The sequence below is a fragment of the Taudactylus pleione genome, unplaced genomic scaffold (genome assembly GCF_031769625.1).
Source record: "Taudactylus pleione unplaced genomic scaffold, aTauple2 ptg000705l, whole genome shotgun sequence".
Lineage (NCBI taxonomy): Eukaryota > Metazoa > Chordata > Amphibia > Anura > Myobatrachidae > Taudactylus > Taudactylus pleione.
In genome coordinates, this window is record NW_028285107.1 from 178,814 (window position 1) to 202,500 (window position 23,687).

The window sequence follows — 23,687 nt, forward strand, 5'->3', positions numbered from 1 at the left end:
CTAAATAGTGAATGCCTGCTATTTTCAGTGACAGAATGAGGCGTATGTGGGTGGTAACAGGGGAAGGTGCTTGAAAATGGGGAGTGGAGATCTGAACGCAGGCGTGCTTAAAGGTCAAAACGGGCGTTTTAAGGGTGTGCATAATTAATACAGCAGCGTCATTGACCACGTCACCTGGTTGTTTTATAGTCAGAACTGCTCGCAAGATAGCGGTAGGAAAAACCAACCACAAGAATAGCGAGCAGTTCATATTCATACGCTATTCGATGTACTCGATTAATCTAATAAATAGCGGACATGACGTATGATGCAAGCGGCCAGGGGGCGTATTTTTCAAAATTATGACCGCAAGTTTTGTTCGCTTGTTCAGACATAGAGGCGTGAACAGACCGCAAAGAGCGAACGGTTCATTTGAATAGCCACCCCCTTTTTTCTGAACGAACGACCGCAAATAGCGTCCGGCTCTGAATCAGACCCTAAGTCTGAGTGCTACAATAAAGATACATCTGCACCTAAGTTCAGTTTAAGTACAAATATAATCGATCAATTGTATTATTGTGTCTCAATATACATGGGACATGGTGGTGATCTAATAAGTATAATATTGAATTATACTGGATGAAAATGAATTCTTAGTGGAAGATTTTTACATGTGTACATTCGAGTGTTAATCCCTAATGGGAGCAGATTTCCTACATAACAATACATATATTGATGGGATAGTTGCAGGCCTGCACTTGTTGTTGTATACAACAATTTTTATGTCCCCTCTTAGAAATATGGACCTCATTCATATTGGTCGCACCCAAAGTGATCGAGAATATGGAAAGCGAGTGCTCAATCGCAACGCACATCGTAAGCACGGAAACACCCACAACAAAGAAAGCACACCTCCTATCTCTACGGCCTAATTCAGAGTCGGTCGCAGGCGGCAACCTACGTCAGCACGATTAACACCTGTTACAGTGTTAATTGCCTACAGCCTTGGTTGAGGCAGAAACCATCACCTGCACTCGCAATGCTAAAGGTAGACCCTGGGCTAACCTTAGCTCTGCGAGCAGTAGCGTCATTATTGCAACGAGATGACGTGTGTGATGACTCGCTCAGTAATATATGCACGCCCTTAAAACACCATTTTTAAGGTCAACCACGCCTGTGTGCGCACCACCACACCCGCGTTCACAAGCACCTTCCCCTGTAACCACCCACAAATGGCATGAAATGTCAATCACAGCTACGACCTCGTAGTGACTAGCGAGCAAGAGGATTGCGTTCGGAAAGACAGGCACGCGCACTGCCATGTGTGCGCATGCGCAGTTGAAAAAAACATCGCTTGCTACTTCCAATCGCTCCGTGCCACCGCCTCTGAATGAGGTCCTATATCTTATGAATACATGGGAATTAGATACACCATAACCATCATATCTCGGACTGAGAAATAAATGAGCTCCTGAAGTGGGGGTAAATAACTAGAGAGGAGACTAAACTATTACATGTCAATGAATGGGATGTACTAAGGGCCTGATTCAGACCTATCCGCTAGGACAGCCTGCCGATGTCGCACATAGCCTGCCGATGTTTGCAATCTACGCATGCGTATAAGTCACAGTGCGCGTGCGCGAACCAGTCCATGCAATCACGAAGCGCTCGCACCCTGTACACAGACCACCCGCTAGAATGAGTGACAGGATGAATGTGATGGTGACAGCGGGTGGTCGATGGAAACGGGGGGTGTGGTAGTGCGAACGCAGGCGTGTCTGTGCGTCTGAACGCCGTTTCAGGGGCGTACATAATTGAGATGGAGTGTCAGCATACACGTCACATGGCTGAATTACACACAGCAGCAGTCGCAGTGCTTGTGGGAGGGTATGGTCACCCACAAGTGCTGCCTACGGATCCGATGTTACTCGATGTTACCGATTGTTTCATACACTTCCTGGAGATGACGCGTGTTACTAAGGGAAAGTGGGCGTCTTGTGACAGGCTGGTGGGCGCCTAAATACATACCGCCATCGCACGGCAGGACATAGTGGGCGTGCTAATGACTTGCTAGCGATCGCGAGATTTGCATACTCAGGCTGCTGATGGCTGCGTGCGAACGGGTCTGAATCAGGCCCTAGGTTCCTAAAGTAACAGCATGGTTACACTATGATATCACTGTCTTGCAAACTGTGATGATAGATAGCTCCCAAAATTATTGCTACAATTATACTACACTATCACATTAGAGCCAATGGACTCATGAGAGGATGAAGGATATATGTAATATCTATATATAATGTGGAATATTGGGTTGAGGTACATGAGTCGTATTCGTGAACTATCATTTAGAGACTTATAATATATTGGGCTCTGTAAATAAGAACATTAGTGCTCTGGGAGTAATAATCAACGAGAGTGTTGTAGTATATTACAGTATGTATTTGAGAGTGAGGAAAGCACTAATTAAAATTGTGGAGAAATAATTGTGGATAACACTGAGTTTTAAATCACGGACGCATTTTATTAAACATATAAAAAAAAACAAAATAAATATTTCGCTGTTTTATTCATTAAGATTTAATAAAGGTTATGTTTTATATTCTCTTTGGGTCACCGTAAGATATGATTCAGATTATATTTAGTCCGTGAGTGCCCCATTGCAAGAATACTTTGGGGTCTATTTACTAAGCAATGTTAGGAGACAGAGTGAAAAGTGATAAGGTGCCAACCAATCAGCTCCCAACTGTCATCTCACAGGCTGTGTTTGAAAAATGACAGTTGGGAGCTGATTGGCTGGTATCTTATCCCTTTCACTCTGTCTCCTAACACTGCTTAGTAACTAGACCCCTTTGTCTTTTTGCTTTAATTGTGATTATTCTTATTCCTGGGTGCACCTTCTCTGAAATAACCATGAATTAAATTAGAACCAAATTTAGGGAAAGGATAAATTGGGAATACAGGTCTGTGCAGGTATCCACCATCTTTACCCTGAACATCAGTGCCTACTCTCCTGAAAGTCGTAGGAGGGTCCTGATTTCCCCACCGAAAGACTAGGCAGACCTCCCGCATCCCCCCCCCACTTCCTAGTGAAGGGGGCAGAATAGATTTTACTTGGAATTTGCTGGTCCATATGGAGGGGCGGAGCTAAATGTCATGAATTGCATTATTTAGCTCCACCCCCTCCTCGCAGACCCGCGAATCGCAGGTTCTTTCCTAATGATGCCTACTCTCTGGCCCCACCCCTCAAAGCTGACTGTAGCGTCTTCTCTCTGGGCTGCTCCCAGAGAGGATGATAGGAAAGTTGGTAACAGTGTAAGCAATACAATAATAAGGCAGCGTAGATGAAAGTAGATCGGCAGCTCCTTGACTTATTATATGAACAACAGCTTAACACAATGGGCGGGATGCAGCAACGGGAAATATGCGGTCAACTCCCGAAAATGCGGGTTTCCTAATATGCACCAAGCCCCGGAATGCATCGAATGTGGTGGGTAATAATAACGCCATCTTCTGATGGCGTTACCCTATAGGAGTCCCTCTGGTATCATGAGCAGGATGACACCAGAGAGCCAACACTCCCCAGTTTTCTGGAATGCTAGCCGTCGCCACCTCCAAACGCCATTAACATATAAATCATGCTGCGGCTTCGGGGGCACTGCGAGCGACATCGCAGACCCAGATCTGTACAGGCGCAGTGCGGCTCCAACACAGATCTTAAAACATCGGAGGTGTATGTTAATATCAAATGAATGTATATTGGTGCGTACACACGGGGCGATTAAAGTGGACGACTGAACGATAACGATATCGTTATCGTTCAGTCGTCCACTTTATCGTCCATTTTTAACACCAAAACGATGAACGATAACGGCGATGCGCGTTCCAGCGGGTCGTTCGTCATTATCGTTCATCGGGTAAACATGCAGGCCAACCTGACGATATCGTCAGGTTGCTGCATGTTGGGGAATGGGGGAGAGAGCCCGGCGCTGAACGATATCATTAATGATATCGTTCAGTGGATCGTTCAGTGGGTGTGCTCAATGTCATGAACGACATTGAGCACAGCCTGCCGGGGACACACTAGACGATATCGCTCAGGGAGCATATTGTCTAGTGTGTACGCTCCTTATCTCTCAATCAGCCCCATAGGCAGAGCTCAGATACACCACACTGGTGAAGCAGTGCCCTGCAAGTTGTGGCCCCTATGTACGGATGCCAGTGTGTCATTAAAGCACCATGTGTCCAGTTTACAACTTTACAGGGCTCTTTCAATCACTTTGCAGTCAGGAGCAACAATCATAGGGCCTTATTCAGTAAGGATCGCTATTACGTACGCAGCTGCGATTTCGTACGGAGCGCAGCATGGAAAATATGCTAGTGCCCCTTGTCACAGCAGCCTTCTGAGAGATTGAGGTAGGTTCTCTCCCTGGACTGGTAAAAGACAGTGCCCATCTCTCTTCTTACTGGGGCAAAGGTTATTTGTAGCCCTGGGTGCTCAAGTCCAGCTGCAGCATCCCCAGGGGTTACACATATTATGGGCTGAACGATAGCACAATAAACAATCACAAACAAGTGATCGACACACCGAAAATCATACACTCCAACCATGGAAACATTCCCACCAAACCACACCCACTTTCCATTAAGTTAAACTCCTATTGGAAGGAATGTGGGGACCAATATTACAGATTGATCTGCAAGGAATATTAACTTCACTGAGGCACGAGGCACGAGGTGATGTCACAAGTTCCTAGTGAATTAATAGGATAAATATTAGTCTGCTTTTCTGGCTGTGTGCTGGGTGTCATTTAGAGGACAGGATCTTTTCCTCTGAATGACTTTCATTTTTAAGCAGGTTTTATTATCAGCACTGTGGATAATGAGAGCTCACATTGCCCAGCTGCAGATATCTGAAGGAAAGCTTCCAGTTGGGGGGCAAAGGATTTAAGGAATCCGTGAGAAAAAAAATCATCACTTCATCTGAACCTATGCTGCAGAATAAGTGAAAATGTATTGCTACTGCTCAGACGCCATGTTCTTCCAGGGAGGCTTCATTCCCTGTTCCAAGATGGCCGCCAACCTAAGTACTGCGCATGAGCTGCGCCATCTTGACACTGTGTTAAGTGGGTACACAGTGTATAGGAGAGAACATAGGGCCTGATTCCGCAAGGAATGCAGTTGCTTATACGCACGCAATCGCGTGCGTGAAACGGCTGCTGTGCTCGGGACTGCAATCCCAGAGTATACGCAGACCCATGGCAGAGTGATTGACAGGAAGTGCCATTTGTGGGTGGCGACGGGGGTCGGGGAAACGCAAGACGTGCCAGTGCATTTGAACGCTGTTGCAGGGGCGTGCATAAATTATCCACTGTGATACCATACGCAGCCTGAGGCCTCATAGCGTGCGCTGAAGTCAGCAATTCCTGAGTGAGGTCTGACCTGCCTTACAGTGCGTATGGGTCCGATGTTACTCGATTCTACTGATTATTTCGCTATTTTGGCCAAGTATACTGATGTGAGTAAGGGGTAGTGAGCTTCCTTATGTCAGGCTGCGATCGCAATGCGGATGCAAACATTTACATATCACCACTGATATTAGCAACTGCGTTACGTGCGTATAAGCACAATAGCGATCTATAGTGAATCAGGCCCATAGTGCTCTATAAACTCTCTTATGGATGATCCGATACCTTTTTGTTACATAGGACCTAATTCAGAGACTTTTGTGTACCGGTGACAGCCCGCTTGCTACCTTACGCTAATGTGAGTTTCTGCTCGTCTATGCCGAAGATCTCTGCGTCTCCATGCAGATGGCCGGCGGGCCGCCCACTGTCTAACTATCAGCAGCTGTCACCATTAGTATCGGGACTTAGTTATACCCAGCCGGTGCTGGGTGCAAGAGATCCCTCATAAACAGACGTCCCATCTCCATCCGCACGCTGCGAACAAGCTTGAACGTCTGCCCAGAGGCCCATCACATCGCCATAACGCTCCCACAGACAGATCAGGTCCATCTGTTATCATGGTTGCTGCACAGTTGCGCCCATTTCATGGAAACAGTGATCCATAAACGAATAGATCAAGCCGTCCGTGCTTTCAAACTCCGCCTATATGCGCATGCATGGTACGACGACGCAGGTGCAGTTTGCAGATATCCGTAAGAACAGTTTGTGTTTGAACTTGAGTCCTACAGATTTAATAAAGCTTGGAGATAAATAGCACCAACCAATCAGCTCCTAACTGTCAATTTTCAAACACAGCCTGTAAAGTGACAGTTAGGAGCTGATTGGTTGGTGCTATTTATCCTCCAATTTTATCTCTTTATTAAATCTCTGTGCAAAGCATAATTGACCAAGGGACCTAGGACCTCATTCAGCGTGGGTCGTTGCGGCCGCTCGGTCGTAAGGTAAAAGGAGCCGGATATGCAAATGAAGCGCTCGCAAGTTACATCGTTAAGATGGGATCGTTAGCTGGACGAGCGAGTGGAGGATGCGGCCGTAAGACTAAAAATACGCCCCCTTCTCGTTCGCATTACACGTCATCTCCGGGCATATAAAGATTAATCGAGACCATCGGGAACCATCGGAGCTGCTCGTAGAGCTTAAGGTTGACCATACCCTCTCTTAAGCACTACGATCAGGTCAGTGTAAAAACCTCCCATGTCACATGTGCCATGACACTACTTAGTTAATTATGCACTCCCATAAAACGCCGTTTGCATAGTCAGGCACGCCTGCGTTCGGATCTCCACTCCCCCGTTCACAACCACCTTCCCCTGTTACCACCCACAAATGCCTCATCCTGTCATTCAAACTAACGACCTGGCTGTGTTCAAGGAGAGAGCAATTTCTGATTGTAATAGCTAGTTTGCGCATGAGCATTGCGAATTTTACGCATGCGCAGTTTAGCGAACATCGGTGGCGTACGACCGAGCGGCCGCAACGACCGGCTCTGAATGAGGTCCCTGGTGACAAGATGACAGATCCACTTTAATAGTTACTAACCCTCTGAAGCTATTGAACTTTAATAAAAGCCGACACACACCCAACTATGAACAGCTACAGGCCGTTCAGATTCAGATGCAATTTATGGCCTGATTCAAATTTGGAAATAGAGGTAAGCTGGGTACACACTGACAGATATATTGGCCAATATATATTGTGCCCGTCAGCCAGTGTGTACCAGCGATATGTCTGTGAACGACGTCGTTTACAGACATATCGCGTCGGCTCTGCTGCACAGCTGATGGCAGAAATATCTGCAGACATATCTGTCCATAGGCAAGTGTGTACGGACGATCAGCCGATCGCCCATGCACATGCCACAACAGCCGCAGGGAGGGGGTCGCGGGGCGAACCCTGGCCAGTGGGACCGGCGGCTGCTTGGAAGATGATGGCCGTTCAGTGTATATATTAGGGGTGAGCGGGTTCGGATTTCTGAAATCCGAACCCCCCCGAGCCCCCCCGATCCGAGTCCGATCCGAGTCAGGCTCGACTTTTCCCGCCTGACTCGGATCTGAAATCGAGGCAAAACGTCATCATCCCGCCTTCCGAGTCTCGCGGGTTTTGGATCCTATATAAGGTACCCGCGTCGGCGCCATTTTCTCACTCGGCTGTGGACAGTGAAGAGGGAGGGTGGGAGTTAGGGCTGTGTAGTGTAGTGTAGTGTAGTGCTGCTGTTGTCCACTACTTCAAAGTCCATAGGGGCTGTGTCCACTACTTCAAAGTCCATAGGGGCTGGCTGTGTTGTGCTGTGCTGCTGTTGTTAATAGGGGCTGTGTCCACTACTTCAAAGTCCATAGGGGCTGGCTGGACTGTGTTGTGCAGTCAGTTCTCCATAGGGGCTGTGTCCACTACTTCAAAGTCCATAGGGGCTGGCTGTGTTGTGCTGTGCTGCTGTTGTTAATAGGGGCTGTGTCCACTACTTCAAAGTCCATAGGGGCTGGCTGGACTGTGTTGTGCAGTCAGTTCTCCATAGGGGCTGTGTCCACTCCAAAGTCCTGTGCAGTGTCCCAGTCCTAAAGGGGTGCTGTAGTGTTGTCCAGGGGGTGCACTGTCCATCAGGGGTGCTCCCCCCAAGTGCTAAAAAAATAATATATTTTCTGTGTTTGTGAATTGTGTGCGCAGTAGCCGCACGTGCATCAACAAAGTAGTGCCAAACGTGCGCCTGTGTCATAAGTAAAGGGCCGGCTGGCTTGACCGTTAAAGGGTGCTGTAACCCCCAAAGTACACTCCAGTCCAAACCAAAAAAAAAATTATTTTCTGTGTTTGTGAATTGTGTGCGCAGTAGCCGCACGTGCATCAACAAAGTAGTGCCAAGCGTGCGCCTGTGTCATAAGTAAAGGACCGGCTGGCTTGACCGTTAAGGGTGCTGTAACCCCCGAAAGTACACTCCAGTCCAAACCAAAAAAAAAATTATTTTCTGTGTTTGTGAATTGTGTGCGCAGTAGCCGCACGTGCATCAACAAAGTAGTGCCAAGCGTGTGCCTGTGTCATAAGTAAAGAGCCGGCTGGCTTGACCGTTAAGGGTGCTGTAACCCCCGAAAGTACACTCCAGTCCAAACCAAAAAAAAATTATTTTCTGTGTTTGTGAATTGTGTGCGCAGTAGCCGCACGTGCATCAACAAAGTAGTGCCAAGCGTGCGCCTGTGTCATAAGTAAAGGGCCGGCTGGCTTGACCGTTAAAGGGTGCTGTAACCCCCAAAGTACACTCCAGTCCAAACCAAAAGAAAAATTATTTTCTGTGTTTGTGAATTGTGTGCGCAGTAGCCGCACGTGCATCAACAAAGTAGTACCAAGCGTGCGCCTGTGTCATAAGTAAAGGGCCGGCTGGCTTGACCGTTAAGGGCGCTGTAACCCCTGAAAGTACACTCCAGTCCAAACCAAAAAATAATAATTTTCTGTGTTTTTGAATTGTGTGCGCAGTAGCCGCACGTGCATCAACAAAGTAGTGCCAAGCGTGCGCCTGTGTCATAAGTAAAGGGCCGGCTGGCTTGACCGTTAAAGGGTGCTGTAACCCCCAAAGTACACTCCAGTCCAAACCAAAAAAAAAATTATTTTCTGTGTTTGTGAATTGTGTGCGCAGTAGCCGCACGTGCATCAACAAAGTAGTGCCAAGCGTGCGCCTGTGTCATAAGTAAAGGGCCGGCTGGCTTGACCATTAAAGGGTGCTGTAACCCCCAAAGTACACTCCAGTCCAAACCAAAAAAAAAATTATTTTCTGTGTTTTTGAATTGTGTGCGCAGTAGCCGCACGTGCATCAACAAAGTAGTGCCAAGCGTGCGCCTGTGTCATGAGTAAAGGGCCGGCTGGCTTGACCGTTAAAGGGTGCTGTAACCCCCAAAGTACACTCCAGTCCAAACCAAAAAAAAAATTATTTTCTGTGTTTTTGAATTGTGTGCGCAGTAGCCGCACGTGCATCAACAAAGTAGTGCCAAGCGTGCGCCTGTGTCATAAGTAAAGGGCCAGCTGGCGTGACCGTTAAGGGTGCTGTAACCCCCGAAAGTACACTCCAGTCCAAACCAAAAAAAAAATTATTTTCTGTGTTTTTGAATTGTGTGCGCAGTAGCCGCACGTGCATCAACAAAGTAGTGCCAAGCGTGCGCCTGTGTCATAAGTAAAGGGCCGGCTGGCTTGACCGTTAAAGGGTGCTGTAACCCCCAAAGTACACTCCAGTCCAAACCAAAAAAAAAATTATTTTCTGTGTTTAGCCGCACGTATATATCAAATCGATATAACATAAATGGAGGACCAAACTTTCTCCGATAAAAATAAAATAGAGAAAGATCAAGAACCACTTCCTCCTAGTGCTGAAGCTGCTGCCACTAGCCATGACATAGACGATAACATGCCATCAACGTCGTCTGCCAAGGCCGATGCCCAATGTCATAGTAGAGGGCACATACAATCCCAAATGGCAAAGTTCAGGAAAATGACCTTGAAAAAGACATTTAAATCAGCTGAAGAGAAACGTAAACTTGCCAATATGCCATTTACGACACGGAGTGGCAAGGAACGGCTAAGGTCGATCCCTAGTATGTTCATGACTAGTGGTTCAGCTTCACATGACGATGGAAGCCCTCCTCCCACTAAAAAAATCAAAAGAGTTAAGCTGGCAAAAGCACAGCGAAGAACTGTGCTTTCTAAGAAGATATCACAAATCCCCAAGGAGAGTCCAAGTGTGGTGGTGGTTGCGATGCCTGACCTTCCCAGCACTGGACAGGAAGAGGTGGCTCTTTCCACCATTTGCACGCCCCCTGCAAGTGTTGAAAGGAGCACCCACAGTCCACTTGCTGATATGCAAATTGAAGATGTCACTGTTGAAGTACAACAGGATGAGGATACTGGTGTAGCTGGCGCTGAGGAGGAAGTTGGCGAGGAGGATTCTGATGGTGATGTGGTTTGTTTAAATCAGGCTCCGGGGGAGACAGTTGTTGTCCGTGGGATGAAAAAGCCCATCACGGTCATGCCTGGGCAGAAGACCAAACATTCCACCTCTTTGGTCTGGCAATATTTCTATCCAAATCCGGACAACAACTGTCTTGCCATATGTACCATATGTAAAGGTGAAATAAGTAGGGGTAGGGACGTCAACCACCTAGGAACATCCTCCCTTATACGGCACCTGCAGCGCGTTCATAAAAAGTTACTGTCAAGTTCAGAAACTTTGGCTAAGACCGTAAGCAGTCCAGGGACACCTAAATCCCGTTGTCCTGTTGTATCCAAGCGCCTGCAAACCACACCGTCAACTCCCTCCTCGTCAATTTCCTCCTTAGTCAGGATCAGAAGTAGTCCTGCAGGCCATGTCACTGGCATGACTGACTCTCCTATCCGGGATTCCTCCGGAGGATCCTGCATTGCTACGCCTACTGCTGCCGCTGCTGCTGTTGCTGCTGCTGGGAGTCGTTCATCATCCCAGAGAGGAAGTAGGAACACCACTACTTTTACTAAACAATTGACCCTCCAACAGTCCTTAGCGAGGAGGATGAAGTACGACAGCAGTCATCCTGAAGCAAAACGTATAACTGAGGCCTTGACTGCTATGTTGGTGTTAGACGTGCGTCCGGTATCCGCCATTAGTGCAGTGGGATTTAGACAATTGATGGAGGTAGTGTGTCCCCGGTTCCAAATCCCGTCTAGATTCCACTTCACTAGGCAGGCGATACCGAGACTGTACAGAAACGTCAGAAAAAGTGTCCTCAGTGTCCTGAAAAATGCCGTTGTACACAATGTCCACTTAACCACGGACATGTGGACAAGTGGTACAGGGCAGACTAAGGACTATATGACTGTGACAGCCCACTGGGTAGATGTATCACCTTACGCAGCAACAGCAGCAGCGTCACCAGTAGCAGCATCTCAGAAACGCCAGCTCGTTACAAGGCAGGCTACGCTGTGTATCACCGGTTTCAGTAAGAGGCACACCGCCGACAACCTCTTAGAGAAACTGAGGGAAATCATCGCCCAGTGGCTTACCCCACTTAGACTCTCCTGGGGATTTGTGATATCTGACAACGCCACCAATATTGTGCGGGCATTACATCTGGGCAAATTCCAGCACGTCCCATGTTTTGCTCACACAATAAACTTGGTGGTGCAGAATTTTCTGAAAAGCGACAGGGGCGTGCAGGAGACACTTTGGGTGGCCCGAAAAATTTCTGGCCACTTTCGCCATTCAGCGACTGCGTGCCGAAGACTGGAGCGCCAGCAAACACTCTTGAACCTGCCCCGCCATCACCTGAAGCAAGAGGTTGTGACGCGGTGGAACTCAACCCTCTATATGCTTCAGAGGATGGAGGAGCAGCAAAAGGCCATACAAGCCTATACATCCACCTATGACATAGGCAAAGGAGGGGGTATGCACCTGACTCAAGCGCAGTGGAGAATGATTTCCGTGTTGTGCAAGGTTCTCCAGCCCTTCGAACTTGCCACACGTGAAGTCAGTTCAGACACTGCCAGCTTGAGTCAGGTCATTCCCCTCATCAGGCTTTTGCAGAAGCAGCTGGAGAAAGTGAAGGAGGAGCTAAGATGGAGCGATTCCGCTCGGCATGTGGGACTTGTGGATGAAGCCCTTCATTCGCTTTGCCAGGATTCCAGGGTGGTCAATCTGTTGAAATCAGACCACTACATTTTGGCCACCGTGCTCGATCCTAGTTTTAAAGCCTATGTGGTGTCTCTCTTTCCGGCCGACACAAGCCTGCAGAGGTGCAAAGACCTGCTGGTGAACACACTGTCAGCTGAAGCGGAACGTGACACGTCAACGGCTCATTCTTCATTTTCTCCCGCAACTGGGGCTGCCAGGAAAAAACTTAGGTATCCTAAGCAACCCGCTGGCGGTGATGCAGGGCAGGCAGGACCAAGTTTGGACATCTGGTCCGGACTGAAGGACCTGGCAACAATATCTGACATGTCTACTGTCACTGCATATGATACTGTCACCATTGACAGAATGGTGGAGGATTACATCGGTGACAGCATCCAAGTAGGCATGTCAGACAGTCCATACCTGTACTGGCAGGAAAAAGAGGCAATTTGGAGGCCCCTGTACAAACTGGCTCTATTTTACCTGAGTTGCCCCCCCTCCAGTGTGTACTCCGAAAGAGTGTTTAGTGCAGCCGGGAACCTTGTCAGCGAAAGGCGTAGGAGGTTGCTTCCACAGAATGTGGAGAAGATGATGTTCATCAAAATGAATTATCAGCTCTTCCAGGGAGACCAGCCTCCAGAAGGTACAGAGGGACCTGTGGTGGTGGATTCAAGTGGGGACGAGTTAATACTTTGTGAGGATGAGGATGTACACACTGAAGAGGGTGAGGAATCGGTGGATGAGGAGGATGAGGATGACATCTTGCCTCCGTAGAGCCAGTTTGTGCAGGGACAGATTAATTGCCAGCTTGTTTTGTGGGGGCCCAAACGAACCAATCATTTCAGCCACAGTTGTGTGGCAGACCCTGGCGCTGAAATGATTGATTTGTTAAAGTGTGCATGTCCTGTTTATACAACATAAGGGTGGGTGGGAGGGCCCAAGGACAATTCCATCTTGCACCTCTTTTTTTTCTTTGCATTATGTACAGTTTGGGGCCTAGTTTTTCTAACTGCCATCCTGTCTGCGACTGCAGTGTCACTCCTAGATGGGTCACGTGTTTGTGCCGCCCACTCGTGTCGCTTAGCATAGTCATCCAGCTACCTCGGTGCAACCTTTTGGACATAAAAACACTATTGTGAGGTGTTCAGAATAGACTGGAAATGAGTGGAAATTAAGGTTATTGAGGTTAATAATAGCATAGGAGCAGAAAAACCTACAAATTCTGTGATTTTAGCTGTTTTTATGCTTTTTTTCAAAAAAATACAGATCCAAAACACAAAACCCAGAACCCAAAACACGGAAGGGTGGTTTTGGCAAAACCAATCCAGATCCAAAACACGAAGAAAGATCCAGATCCAAAACCAAAACACAAAACACGAAAAGTGGCCGGTGCACACCCCTAGTATATATTATGAACGACCATCATCTACAGATATATCCGCAGATCACTATATATCTTTGCAGTGTGTACCCACCTTAAGATAGAGCAAGTAATTGTGAACCTGGACAAACCATGTTGCAATGCGAGGGGTGCAAATACATACATTTGTTTTGCATACGGGGTAAATACTGGCTGCTGTTGTGTGTAGCCCACACATACTGCACCGCTTTATTATTACAGTGCAATTTAGATTTCAGTTTGGACACGTCCCTTCCAAATCTAAGTGCAGCATGGTTTTACCCATACTTGCCTATACTCCGGAATGTTCGGAAGGCTCCCGAAAATTGGGTGGCCACCCAGAAAAGTAGGCAACTCTCCCACACCTCTCTCCATCGCCAGCACCCCCTGTGGCCCCCCTCCACCCACTCGCATCCCCCCCCACCCACCCACTTATAGAGCCCTGGAGGAGGGGGCAGCACAATAGGCAAGTATGGTTTTGCCAAGATGCACAGTTACTTGCTCTTTCTTACTCTATTCCCAAAGCTGAATCAGGCCCTCGGTCACATCTCTACCTGTGACAGAACAGGTGTAACTGGGTGACCATAGGGGGTTCATACATACATTATGTGGGTTGAGGGTGTGTCACAGGCATGCAGGCGGAAACGTATTCAGAGTATGATTGCAGACAGACCCATTGCACCAGGATTAGGGCTGGCACCATTCCGCGCTGATAGTGATGAAGGATACTACCACAAGCAGATGGATAGGAGTGGTGCGGTTCACCGAATTCAAGCAAATATACGCATTAATTTCCTTGCGCACAATACGGCCACACTTGCGACTGAATTGCGTGCCAATCTGAATTAGCCCCACAGTCCTTACTTTACTTAGCAGGTTGTCAAACAGGGACAAGTATCTAAAAAACTTGAGTGATAAATCCCAGCGAATGTATCTTCCAAAAACTTGGGAGACACTGGGAGAGCAAGCTGGGCAATGATATCTCGTCCCCCGGGGAGATTTCCCTCGTACGTCCCTCGAGATCAATTATTTATACCTCAATCAGAAAAGATAAAATACATCATACAAGAACAGATGGCTGCAGCACCACACAGCAAAGGCTATTCAAATGTGTGTCTCATTCAAGGGTACAGCTTGTCTCCGAATACGTCTTATCAAATCATAAATTAGGCGGATTCATTATTGTCGTGTTGGGAAATTCCAGTGGAAAGTTTGTGAAAACTTGCCAAGAACTGGCGAAGGCCTAATCTGCCCTGAAAACCAAAGTGAAATTCGCTACAGTGCACAAACTTGTCCAAACGTTATTTTCTGTGTAACCAGCATAGAGCAAAATGGTGTCATGGGACCATGTAGGTGTGAATTACAAAACAAAAGAGCAAACATTGAGAGCCACTCACAGTTTATAATTGAGATGTGTGAGGACCCTCGTGTTTTGGTATTGGTTCTAATTCATCAACAGGTTTTGGTTTTGGTTTTAGTTTTGCCAAAGCCACCTTCAAGTGTTTTGGTTTTAGATCTGGATTTTTTTTTTTTTAATTGATAAAAACAGCTAAAATTATGTAACTTGGGCCTGTTTTTGTTCCCACAGTATTATTAACCTCAATAACAATAATTTCCAGTCAATTTTGGCCACCTCACATTTCACAATATTGATCACCAATATTGGACAGTTTGCAGCGAGCTGGTTGGCAAAACACACGCAGTTTAAAAGAATATAGCATATGAAACATTGCGGCACAGCAGTGGTAGATATGATGGCAGTTTAATAAACCATACAACCCATAGAAAGAATATTTGAATTAATCCAGAACTAGATCAGAGGTCAGTACATGGAAATAGAGGAGGAGTATGTAGTGGAAGGCAGGTAAAGAATTGATGGATTGATTGATTGATTCTAAATAAAATTTATGAAATTTTACATATGGAGCAAATTGCAAACTGATCCATGCAGAAAATCACAGGCCTCAGAATTCAGGACAATACAAGAGATTTAAATGGCCATACCAGAGACAGAAGACCGTCATCATTGCCCAACAATACATAAAAAATGTGACCTGACCCACCAAATGAGAGTCAGCCTTGGAATATTAATGTCTAAAGCCAACATGATTTGTTCATGGTGGTTAACCCCTCCCCAAGGACCAACCACCAATGGCTGTGCTTCACAGATTAGCCTACCTCTTCCTGATCCACTACTCACCCTCCCTTGGCTCCCCGCTGGTGGCATCAGGTGCTGGAAAGTAGTGATGTGAGGTGAGGCACAGGCAGCACCTCAAAGCCGGGGTCTCACATACACACATACACACTGACTGCTTGTCTGCCTGTGGATCTATTCTGTGGATGCTGGGATTGGTGACTTCTGCTGCTCCTCCCGGTCACTGTGGTAGAGGTCATCTGTCGCTCCCCCGCCTCCAGACCTCCGGAGACCATCTTCTCATTCAACACCAGACACAAGTTAGCAAGTAGTGGACACCAAGCATTTCCTGCCGCTGGGTGAGTGCCTCTGGGGAATTCCAGGTTGTGCATGCACCTCTGGGGCTGCTGTCTGGGGTGCTGTGGGGTGTTTACCCACATGGTTGTCCATGAGAGCTGCAGCATCTTTCATTGCTTTGTATTACAGGCCCCTGGAAGTACACCAGTTAGGCAGACTGGAAGTATGGTAGGGGTTAGGCTGGTGGTGTTAGTGTTTCCCTCTCTGCCCTTGCAGGACTTGGTCAAACTTTTAGGCACCGCTGGAGCCGGGTGCCCTCTACTCCTACTAATCCAACTCCTGTAGTGTCTACAAACATGCATGCACAAGTTGCGACTCTTGTTAGTGCAGCTGGAAACAGCCCCATGGGCACTCACTGCTGAGGGAGTACCTATACTGGTGTCAGCCTCCTGGGCACTCACTACTGAGGGGGTACCTATACTGGGGTCAGCCTCCTAGGCACTCACTGCTGAGAGGGTACCTGCACTGGGGCCAGCCACCTGGGCACTGACTGATGAAGGAGTACCAACAGTACACTGGGGCCAGCCCCCTGGGCACTCACTGCTAACGGAGGTACCCACAGGGGGCAGATGGCTGAACGCTGTGTACTGGATCTGTAACTCACAGCATGTGTAACACACGAGCGACTGTAAGATGTAGTGGATTTCTGGTCTCGTAGCAGTTAATTTTGTCACCGTCTGGATTGCGATGTGTGTATAATGGTGCCTATACATCTGCGATGGATCGTCGCAATGCAGGGATGCAATCGGAAATTTACGATCGCTTATCGGAAATTTACGATCGCCCACCATTGATGTTCAGCGATCTGTCGCCGGATCACTGACATTTGACATGTTAAATGACTCCGATTTGACGATCGCGTCAATTTTTTGATTGCGATTGTCAAATCACCAAAATCCAACATGTTGGATTTCTGTGATCCTGCGATGCTGGATTACACACACAGTGTTGCCAGCAGGTCATCTCACAATGCTGGATAGATGTTTAGCAGAGCTTGTACACACAAAAAAGTCAACGCGCTTTGGCCCTGATTCAGAGCCGGACGCTCTGACAGAGCGCTCGCTCTGAATCAGGGCGTCTTTTTTTTTTTTATGGAGCGGCCTCCTGGCCGCTCGCATTGCTGTGGGTTGCCAACCACAGCTAATGCGAGCGGCCAGGATGATGGTCGCGATGGTCAAGACCATCGGGCTTGCGATGAGACCCTTGTGATAGGGTCTCGTGGCCGCAAGCCCCAGAGAGCTTTCGGCTCAAACAGAGCCGAAAGCTCTCCCACTGACATCACTTGTGATGTCAGTGGGGCCGCCTCCAGACAGTAGGCGTTCTCATGGGAACGCCTCCATCTGGGCAGCCACTCCCCCTGACCCGCCCACCAAAGGAGTTTGAGACCCGGAGCGACAGATTGCCCGTCGCTATCCGGGTCTCGCGCATGCGCACGACGGAGCCGGCTCCGTCGTGTGCATGCACTCTGGGCCACCATCGATCCGGTTGTGAGTGCTCAGCGCTTGCGACCGGGTCTGAATCAGGCCCTTTGTTCCATACACAAGGGGAACTTTTTGAAGGCTAGTAACAAGTTGTCCACATACTGAATTTATACCCTGCAGGATCTCCGCCCAAAGTGCTCTGATTAGTTGATCTATCGCACATGATTATACTTGTTTTGCAAGTTAAATAGTAACATAAAACAAAGTAAAATAATAGAAAATAATTACATATACATCATAATAATAATAATAATAATAATAATAATAGTTTTTACTAATAATTAAGCATTGAAAATAAGTATAGGTAAAGGAAAGTAAAAATACCAGTCAAACGATAGCATTTAACAAGCGCATCAATTAGGCTGAGGTTGTCAGGTCTGATACAAATTAATATAGCATCTTGGAAGGGATATAAAGGAATGCAATATAATATTTTACCTAGGTCACCTCAACCATTACCATTACTGATATCTTACATTTATGTCTCAGATTGTATTTGACATTTTTATTATTATTATTATTATTATTATTATTATTATTATTATTATCAGTGCTCGAAGTGGGGTGGTATACGGCGTTATAACATACCGCCACTTCCCGCCGCCACTTAGTTTTGCCACATTAGAGATTGTACCAGCGCTGGGATCACGTATGGAACAGCAACAGAATTGCATGGAGATGTGTCCCACTGGGCTTCTCATTGGCTTGCGGCCTGCGCGGGATTTAAAATGCCACCCTGTCTGCGGAAGGAGCCGTCTCTCTCCACTTGGCTGTAAATCACGAGTGCTACTTTGAGTCCCGAGCACCCGGCGTCAGCGTACAGCTCTCAGCAGTGTGCCCGATCTTCCCCCATAGTGACCAAGGCAGCAGGGACATTACAAGGCAGGGTGAGGATACAGTACACGGCTTACCACTCACAGCCGACACATGCCCAACTGCTTTCACATGCTGACTTGGACCGTATAGCATATGGGTCCGTAATAGTGGCACAGTAATTAGCAGGTCAATTTGTTACAGTTTTGCAAAAGCCTCCCTGCATACTGTGCCCCATCTCTATGGGGGCAGTTACAGATACACAAATAGATGTTTGAGACATATTTAAAACCAGAGTGGAGAGAGTACCATTGATCCTGTCTGTGTATAATTGTTTTGTGACTGACTTATGTTATTGTTTACCACCTTTCAGCCTACTTACAGATTTTGTTTATCTCTAATGGATGGCCTATTTATTATGGGGGGGGGGGTGGAGCTTCAAAATTCCATACCCCCACCTCTAAATTCCCACTTCGAGCACTGATTATTATATATATATATATTGTATTCTGCCACTGGTGGTGTGACCAGTACAGCAGGGAGGAGGGAGGCATGAGGTGCATGAACGGTACTGTGCATATGTGGTCTGCACAGGGGGTGTGGCTTGTGCTAGGGGTGTGGCTAGCACCATTAAGATGATTTACATACACACACACATTAGACCAAAGGTAACCGGCACCCATTGCTGATACAAAAATGTTCTTGTTCCTTCCAAAGTATATTTAGTAATGCCGGGCATACACTATACAATTATCAGGGCGATCCGCCTGATATCAGCGGATCGCCCCGATAATTGTACTGTGTGCGAGGGCGACCGAGGGTAAAATATTGATCATCCAGCATGCCCGTCCGGTGCGATATTTTGTAACTTAAATGTCGGCCGCATCAGGCAGTGTATGCCCAGCCACGCCCGATTGACAGACATTTCCCCTGTACCTTTACAGTAAAGAACGGGGAAATGTCTCCTCCCAGGGGCGGAGCGCAGATATCGGGGCCAATGCATAGGGAGAGGGATGTCCGGGGCACAAACCTCAGGCCCGCCTCGCTGCCTACCAGAGTACTGGATTGAGTACTCTGTTATTACTGATTTATGTGATTCCTGCTTACTAGTCTTTCAGGGTCAGGGGGTGTGGTGATGGGGTTAGAATGAGCGGGACGCCAGCGCTGGCTGCAAGCCTGCAACAGGAAAAGCGTATTTTTTTTCCTGTACACTCTGCCGGTCTCAAGCGCATCCTCTAGGCCTATTTTCATCTGGGGCCTGGAGCTGCAGCTCCACACGCCTCAATATTAATCCGGCCCTGAGTAGTGGAGTCATCCCACTTGGTAAATATTTTGTTGTATTGGTCATATCAGATGAATAATTAGCTTTATTCATTGTCTCTAAATTAAAAGCTGCAGATAAAATGGAGGGAGGTGTCTGAAGGGTGACCGGCCAAAATTTGTTATATAGTCCTTACCTGAAGATGTTATTCAGATTCTTTTTCTGAAGATGTTGCTGTTCAGGACATTATTGGAAGATATAAATTCATATCAGTAGTCGTTATCCAAAGTTGCCTACATAAAGCAGGAACTACTTATAGAATATCAATGTAAGACAAAATGTCACAACAAAATGGCTGCCAGTAGCTGGGCATCCTTTATATAGAGCTGTGACCTGCATTATGACATCACAATGGATGCAGGCAGCTGCTAGAGATGGCAGTAGTGTAGCTTGGCTCAGCTCTGGGCCCAGATGCCCTGCAGCATTACTCGGGTGAGAATAGAAATGCTGGGGCACAGGAGATTACAGTGTAACTCGGTGCAGGGAGAGGATCGGGCCTCAGAGGCGACCTGGGCCCCCGCAGCAGCAGTCTCACTCGCAGCATCTACTATAGCTACGCCCTTGACTGGGGTGTTGTTTGTGCTGTATGGCAGGCACAAAGAAGCTCTCTGTATTGTTTGACTGTCAAGTTGGCTGTTTGCTAGCACCCCGTATGTTTGAGTTGGGGCATCTACAGGTTAAATTTGAATGAGGTCACTCTCAGAACTTTTTCCAGGGCCACTTTAAGTTCCCAATCCGCCCCTGACAATGCCTCATAGCACTCCTAGTAATGGCACACTAATGACAGTATTTTTTGATACAGTGCCTGAACATGTAACAGTTTTATTTTAATATTTTTTAACACAGTGCCTGAACACACAACAGAATGCCACACAGTGCTCCTAGTAATGGCACCTTACTGATGTTATGTCTTTTATTTCTTAACACACTGCCTGAACACACAACAGAATGCCTCACAGCGCACCTAGTAATGGCACCATACTGATGTAATTTTTTTTATTTTTTAACACATTGCCTGAACACACAACATAATGTCTCACAGTGCACCTAATAATGGCACCTTGGTGATGTTATTTTTTTTATTTTTTAACACATTTTCCTGAATATACAATACAGTGCCTCACAGCGCTCCTAGTAATGGCAACCTAATGGCTTTTTTTTTTTATCACAACAGTGTTTTATTTAATATTTTTAACACAGTGCCTGAAGAACACACAGTGTGAGCCTAATATCTTTTTTTCTTAACACAGTGCCCCTTTAACACAAATCTCCTAATGGCTTTTTTCAACACAGTACCTGCCTGAACACACAACACAGTGTTTTTTTCTAACACAGTGACTGAAGCTCTGAGTGCAAAACACAGTGCCTCACAGTGCTCCTATGGTGTTTTTTTTTTTTTTTTTTAATCAAAGTGCCCCTTTAACACAGTGCTCCTAATGATATTTTTTAGTGCCTGAAATTAATGCGACAGTGCCTCACAGTGCTGCAGCTCACAGTCCACTCTCCCTCCAACCTCCTGTGTGAAATTGCGCCTGATCACATTCAATCCAAAAAATGCCGGGAAGGTGACTTTTTGCGTTGTTTTGGTATCCAGAGTTAGCGGGAAGACCTGAGCCGGGGCTCGGTTCAACTCGTAATCCCTAAATTCGGATGTGTTCGTATTACAGGAATTCAAACCCTTACATCTCTAGTTTATATTATAATAAGGCTGATGGGAAAACACAACTATGTCACAATATCTATTGCAATGGGCTGGGCACATCAATTTGTAAAGAGCCAATCACAATACAGAAATATCCAATCCTGGAATGTCCGAAACTCCTCCACTGCTGCAGAGCCCCCTGGTCAATATAGATAAATATCACAATGTAGACAGAGGCTTCCATCCATTTTTAGGAGTGCTTGAAATGATACAATCATATATGCTATAAAGCCACTGCCCACTATGTTCTAATAATTCCATAGATCTTTCATCTAATTTCATCTAATTTCCTGAATGTACAGGGTCATCAAACCTTTATGCGTTGCTGTAAACAAACTGAATTCTCCAATTTCCTTTGTTACAGAGGAGACAGGTGACAACACTACAGTCAAACCTCTTCTCAGCAACGTGACACAGAGTAAAGAGGACTCCCTTCAGTGTGTCCCCCAGCACACCACCCGTGAAACCCCTCTGGTTATCAGGACGTATGTGTACTCGCGCCCCCCACCTTGGAATGAGGACATTCCAGTTATCTACGTGATTACACCCACCTACACCCGGCCGGTCCAGAAGGCAGAGCTTGTTCGGTTGGCCAACACTTTTCTCCATGTAGTAAATTTGCACTGGATCGTGGTAGAAGACTGTCCCAGGAAAACAAAACTGGTGGCGAATCTCCTGGAGAAAGCAGGACTTAACTTCACTCACTTGAATATTGAGAGCCCCCACAACCTAAAAGGGGGAACGTCGAGGATTCCCACTAACAACCCCCGTGGAACCATGCAGAGAAATCTTGGTCTCCGGTGGCTACGGGACAACATTAACGCTTCCAGCCCTCCGGAAGGAGTGGTGTACTTTGCCGATGACGATAACACGTACAGCCTGGAGCTCTTTGAAGAGGTAAGCAGGGCCGTAACTGGGGAAGAGTCCAAGAGGGGCAAGGCACAAGACTAAAAGGGGAGCATAGAAATATGGGGGAGAGATATCAAACAGTAAAAAGAGTGGAGAAGTGGACCAGTGGAGGATTTCAACCAATAAACTTCTACATAGAAAGTACTTGATAACTGCTACCTCAAAGCTGATTGGTTGCTATGGGCAACTTCTCCACTGATCCACTTCCCCACTTTCACTGCTTGATACACTTCCCCTTTAGGTTAACTTGTTTAAAGTCGAAGGCAAGAGATCATTTTTTTGCTGCAGGCGTTAAAATTTCTAATTACTGCTCTGGCGTTAAGACCAATGACTAAAATACATTCCACTCTCTTTATAGTTGTTCGGCTTTCAGACTTTATAAATATCTTAATTTACCCTTGTAATTGGCTTTGCAAAGCACGCTTAATCACCTTTAATGTTGAAATTTCTATTTTACGTCCATTGGAAGAAAATCAATATGTTTTTGCTCTTTAATTAAATTGTGATTTAATCATGGGTTTTAATAGGCAAGAGCCCTCACTTTGTAGCAGTATGGTCATTGCACTTTGGTGGATAACCTGCCACTCACTCATTATTCACAGGCTCGGCCTTCCGAGCGCACCCAGGCTATCAGGGAGAGCACAATGGAGGAAATGTTTAGCTTGGTATTATTAATAGAGATTTCCTTTCGCCAAGAAAACGTTATAATGAAGTAGTGTAATCTCGTAACCCCAATAATTTAAAATCTGCATATGATTTGATACATTAGTAGCTGCTTCTTAAGAGGGTTCATTATGGCTGTGAGGATGAAGCTAGTGGATTATTGTATATAAATAAGCGACACAATGATTCATATCTTTCATTAACATATCAAGGGGTCTAGTTACTAAGCAGTGTTAGGAAACAGAGTGAAAAGTGATAAGGTGCCAGCCAATCAGCTCCCAACTGTCATCTCACAGGCTGTGTTTGAAAAATGACAGTTGGGAGCTGACTGGCTGGCACCTTATCACTTTCTTATCACTTTTCACTCTGTCTCCTAACACTGCTTAGTAAATAGACCCCTAAGTATCTTGTGTGCTAATTCCGTGTAATCTACCTCACAACAACAATTTATAACTAGGACACTTCATCACAGCTGTCCACCCAAGGAGATAGAACTCTCCTTCTCAGGGGGCTAACTAGACCTAGAGGGGCCCCATAGCAAAATTTCCACGGGCCCCTCCTCGGGCCCCGCCCCCCCTTCCTCACTAACCCTCTCCCCCTCCCTTTTCCTCGACTTGCCTCTGGTGGGCGCGTCCTCCAGCAGTGTGCTGCGCAGAGCAGGTACACCTCCTCTCCCGGTCAGCTCCATCTAGGGCAGATCTGCCTGCCTTGCGCAGCACACTGCTGGAGGACGCGACCACGGCTTGCCTGGCACCATAGGTGCAGGGGGAGTGCCAGGCCCTGGAGCTGGTCCAGGCCCCATAGCCGCACCGTCTGCACCTACGGCAGTTATGCCAGTGCTCCTT

General features: G+C 46.8%; 1 protein-coding gene across 1 annotated transcript in view; it reads left to right on the forward strand.

Moving 5' to 3' along the window:
• The window catches only part of LOC148477619 (galactosylgalactosylxylosylprotein 3-beta-glucuronosyltransferase 1-like), a 184,562-nt gene that overhangs the window by 117,019 nt on the left and 43,856 nt on the right, over positions 1 to 23,687 (forward strand). Inside the window, exon 3 of the mRNA XM_088456446.1 lies at positions 21,635 to 22,167. Within this exon, the coding sequence (XP_088312572.1) occupies positions 21,635 to 22,167 (533 nt within the window). The remainder of the gene's footprint in view (positions 1 to 21,634; positions 22,168 to 23,687) is intronic.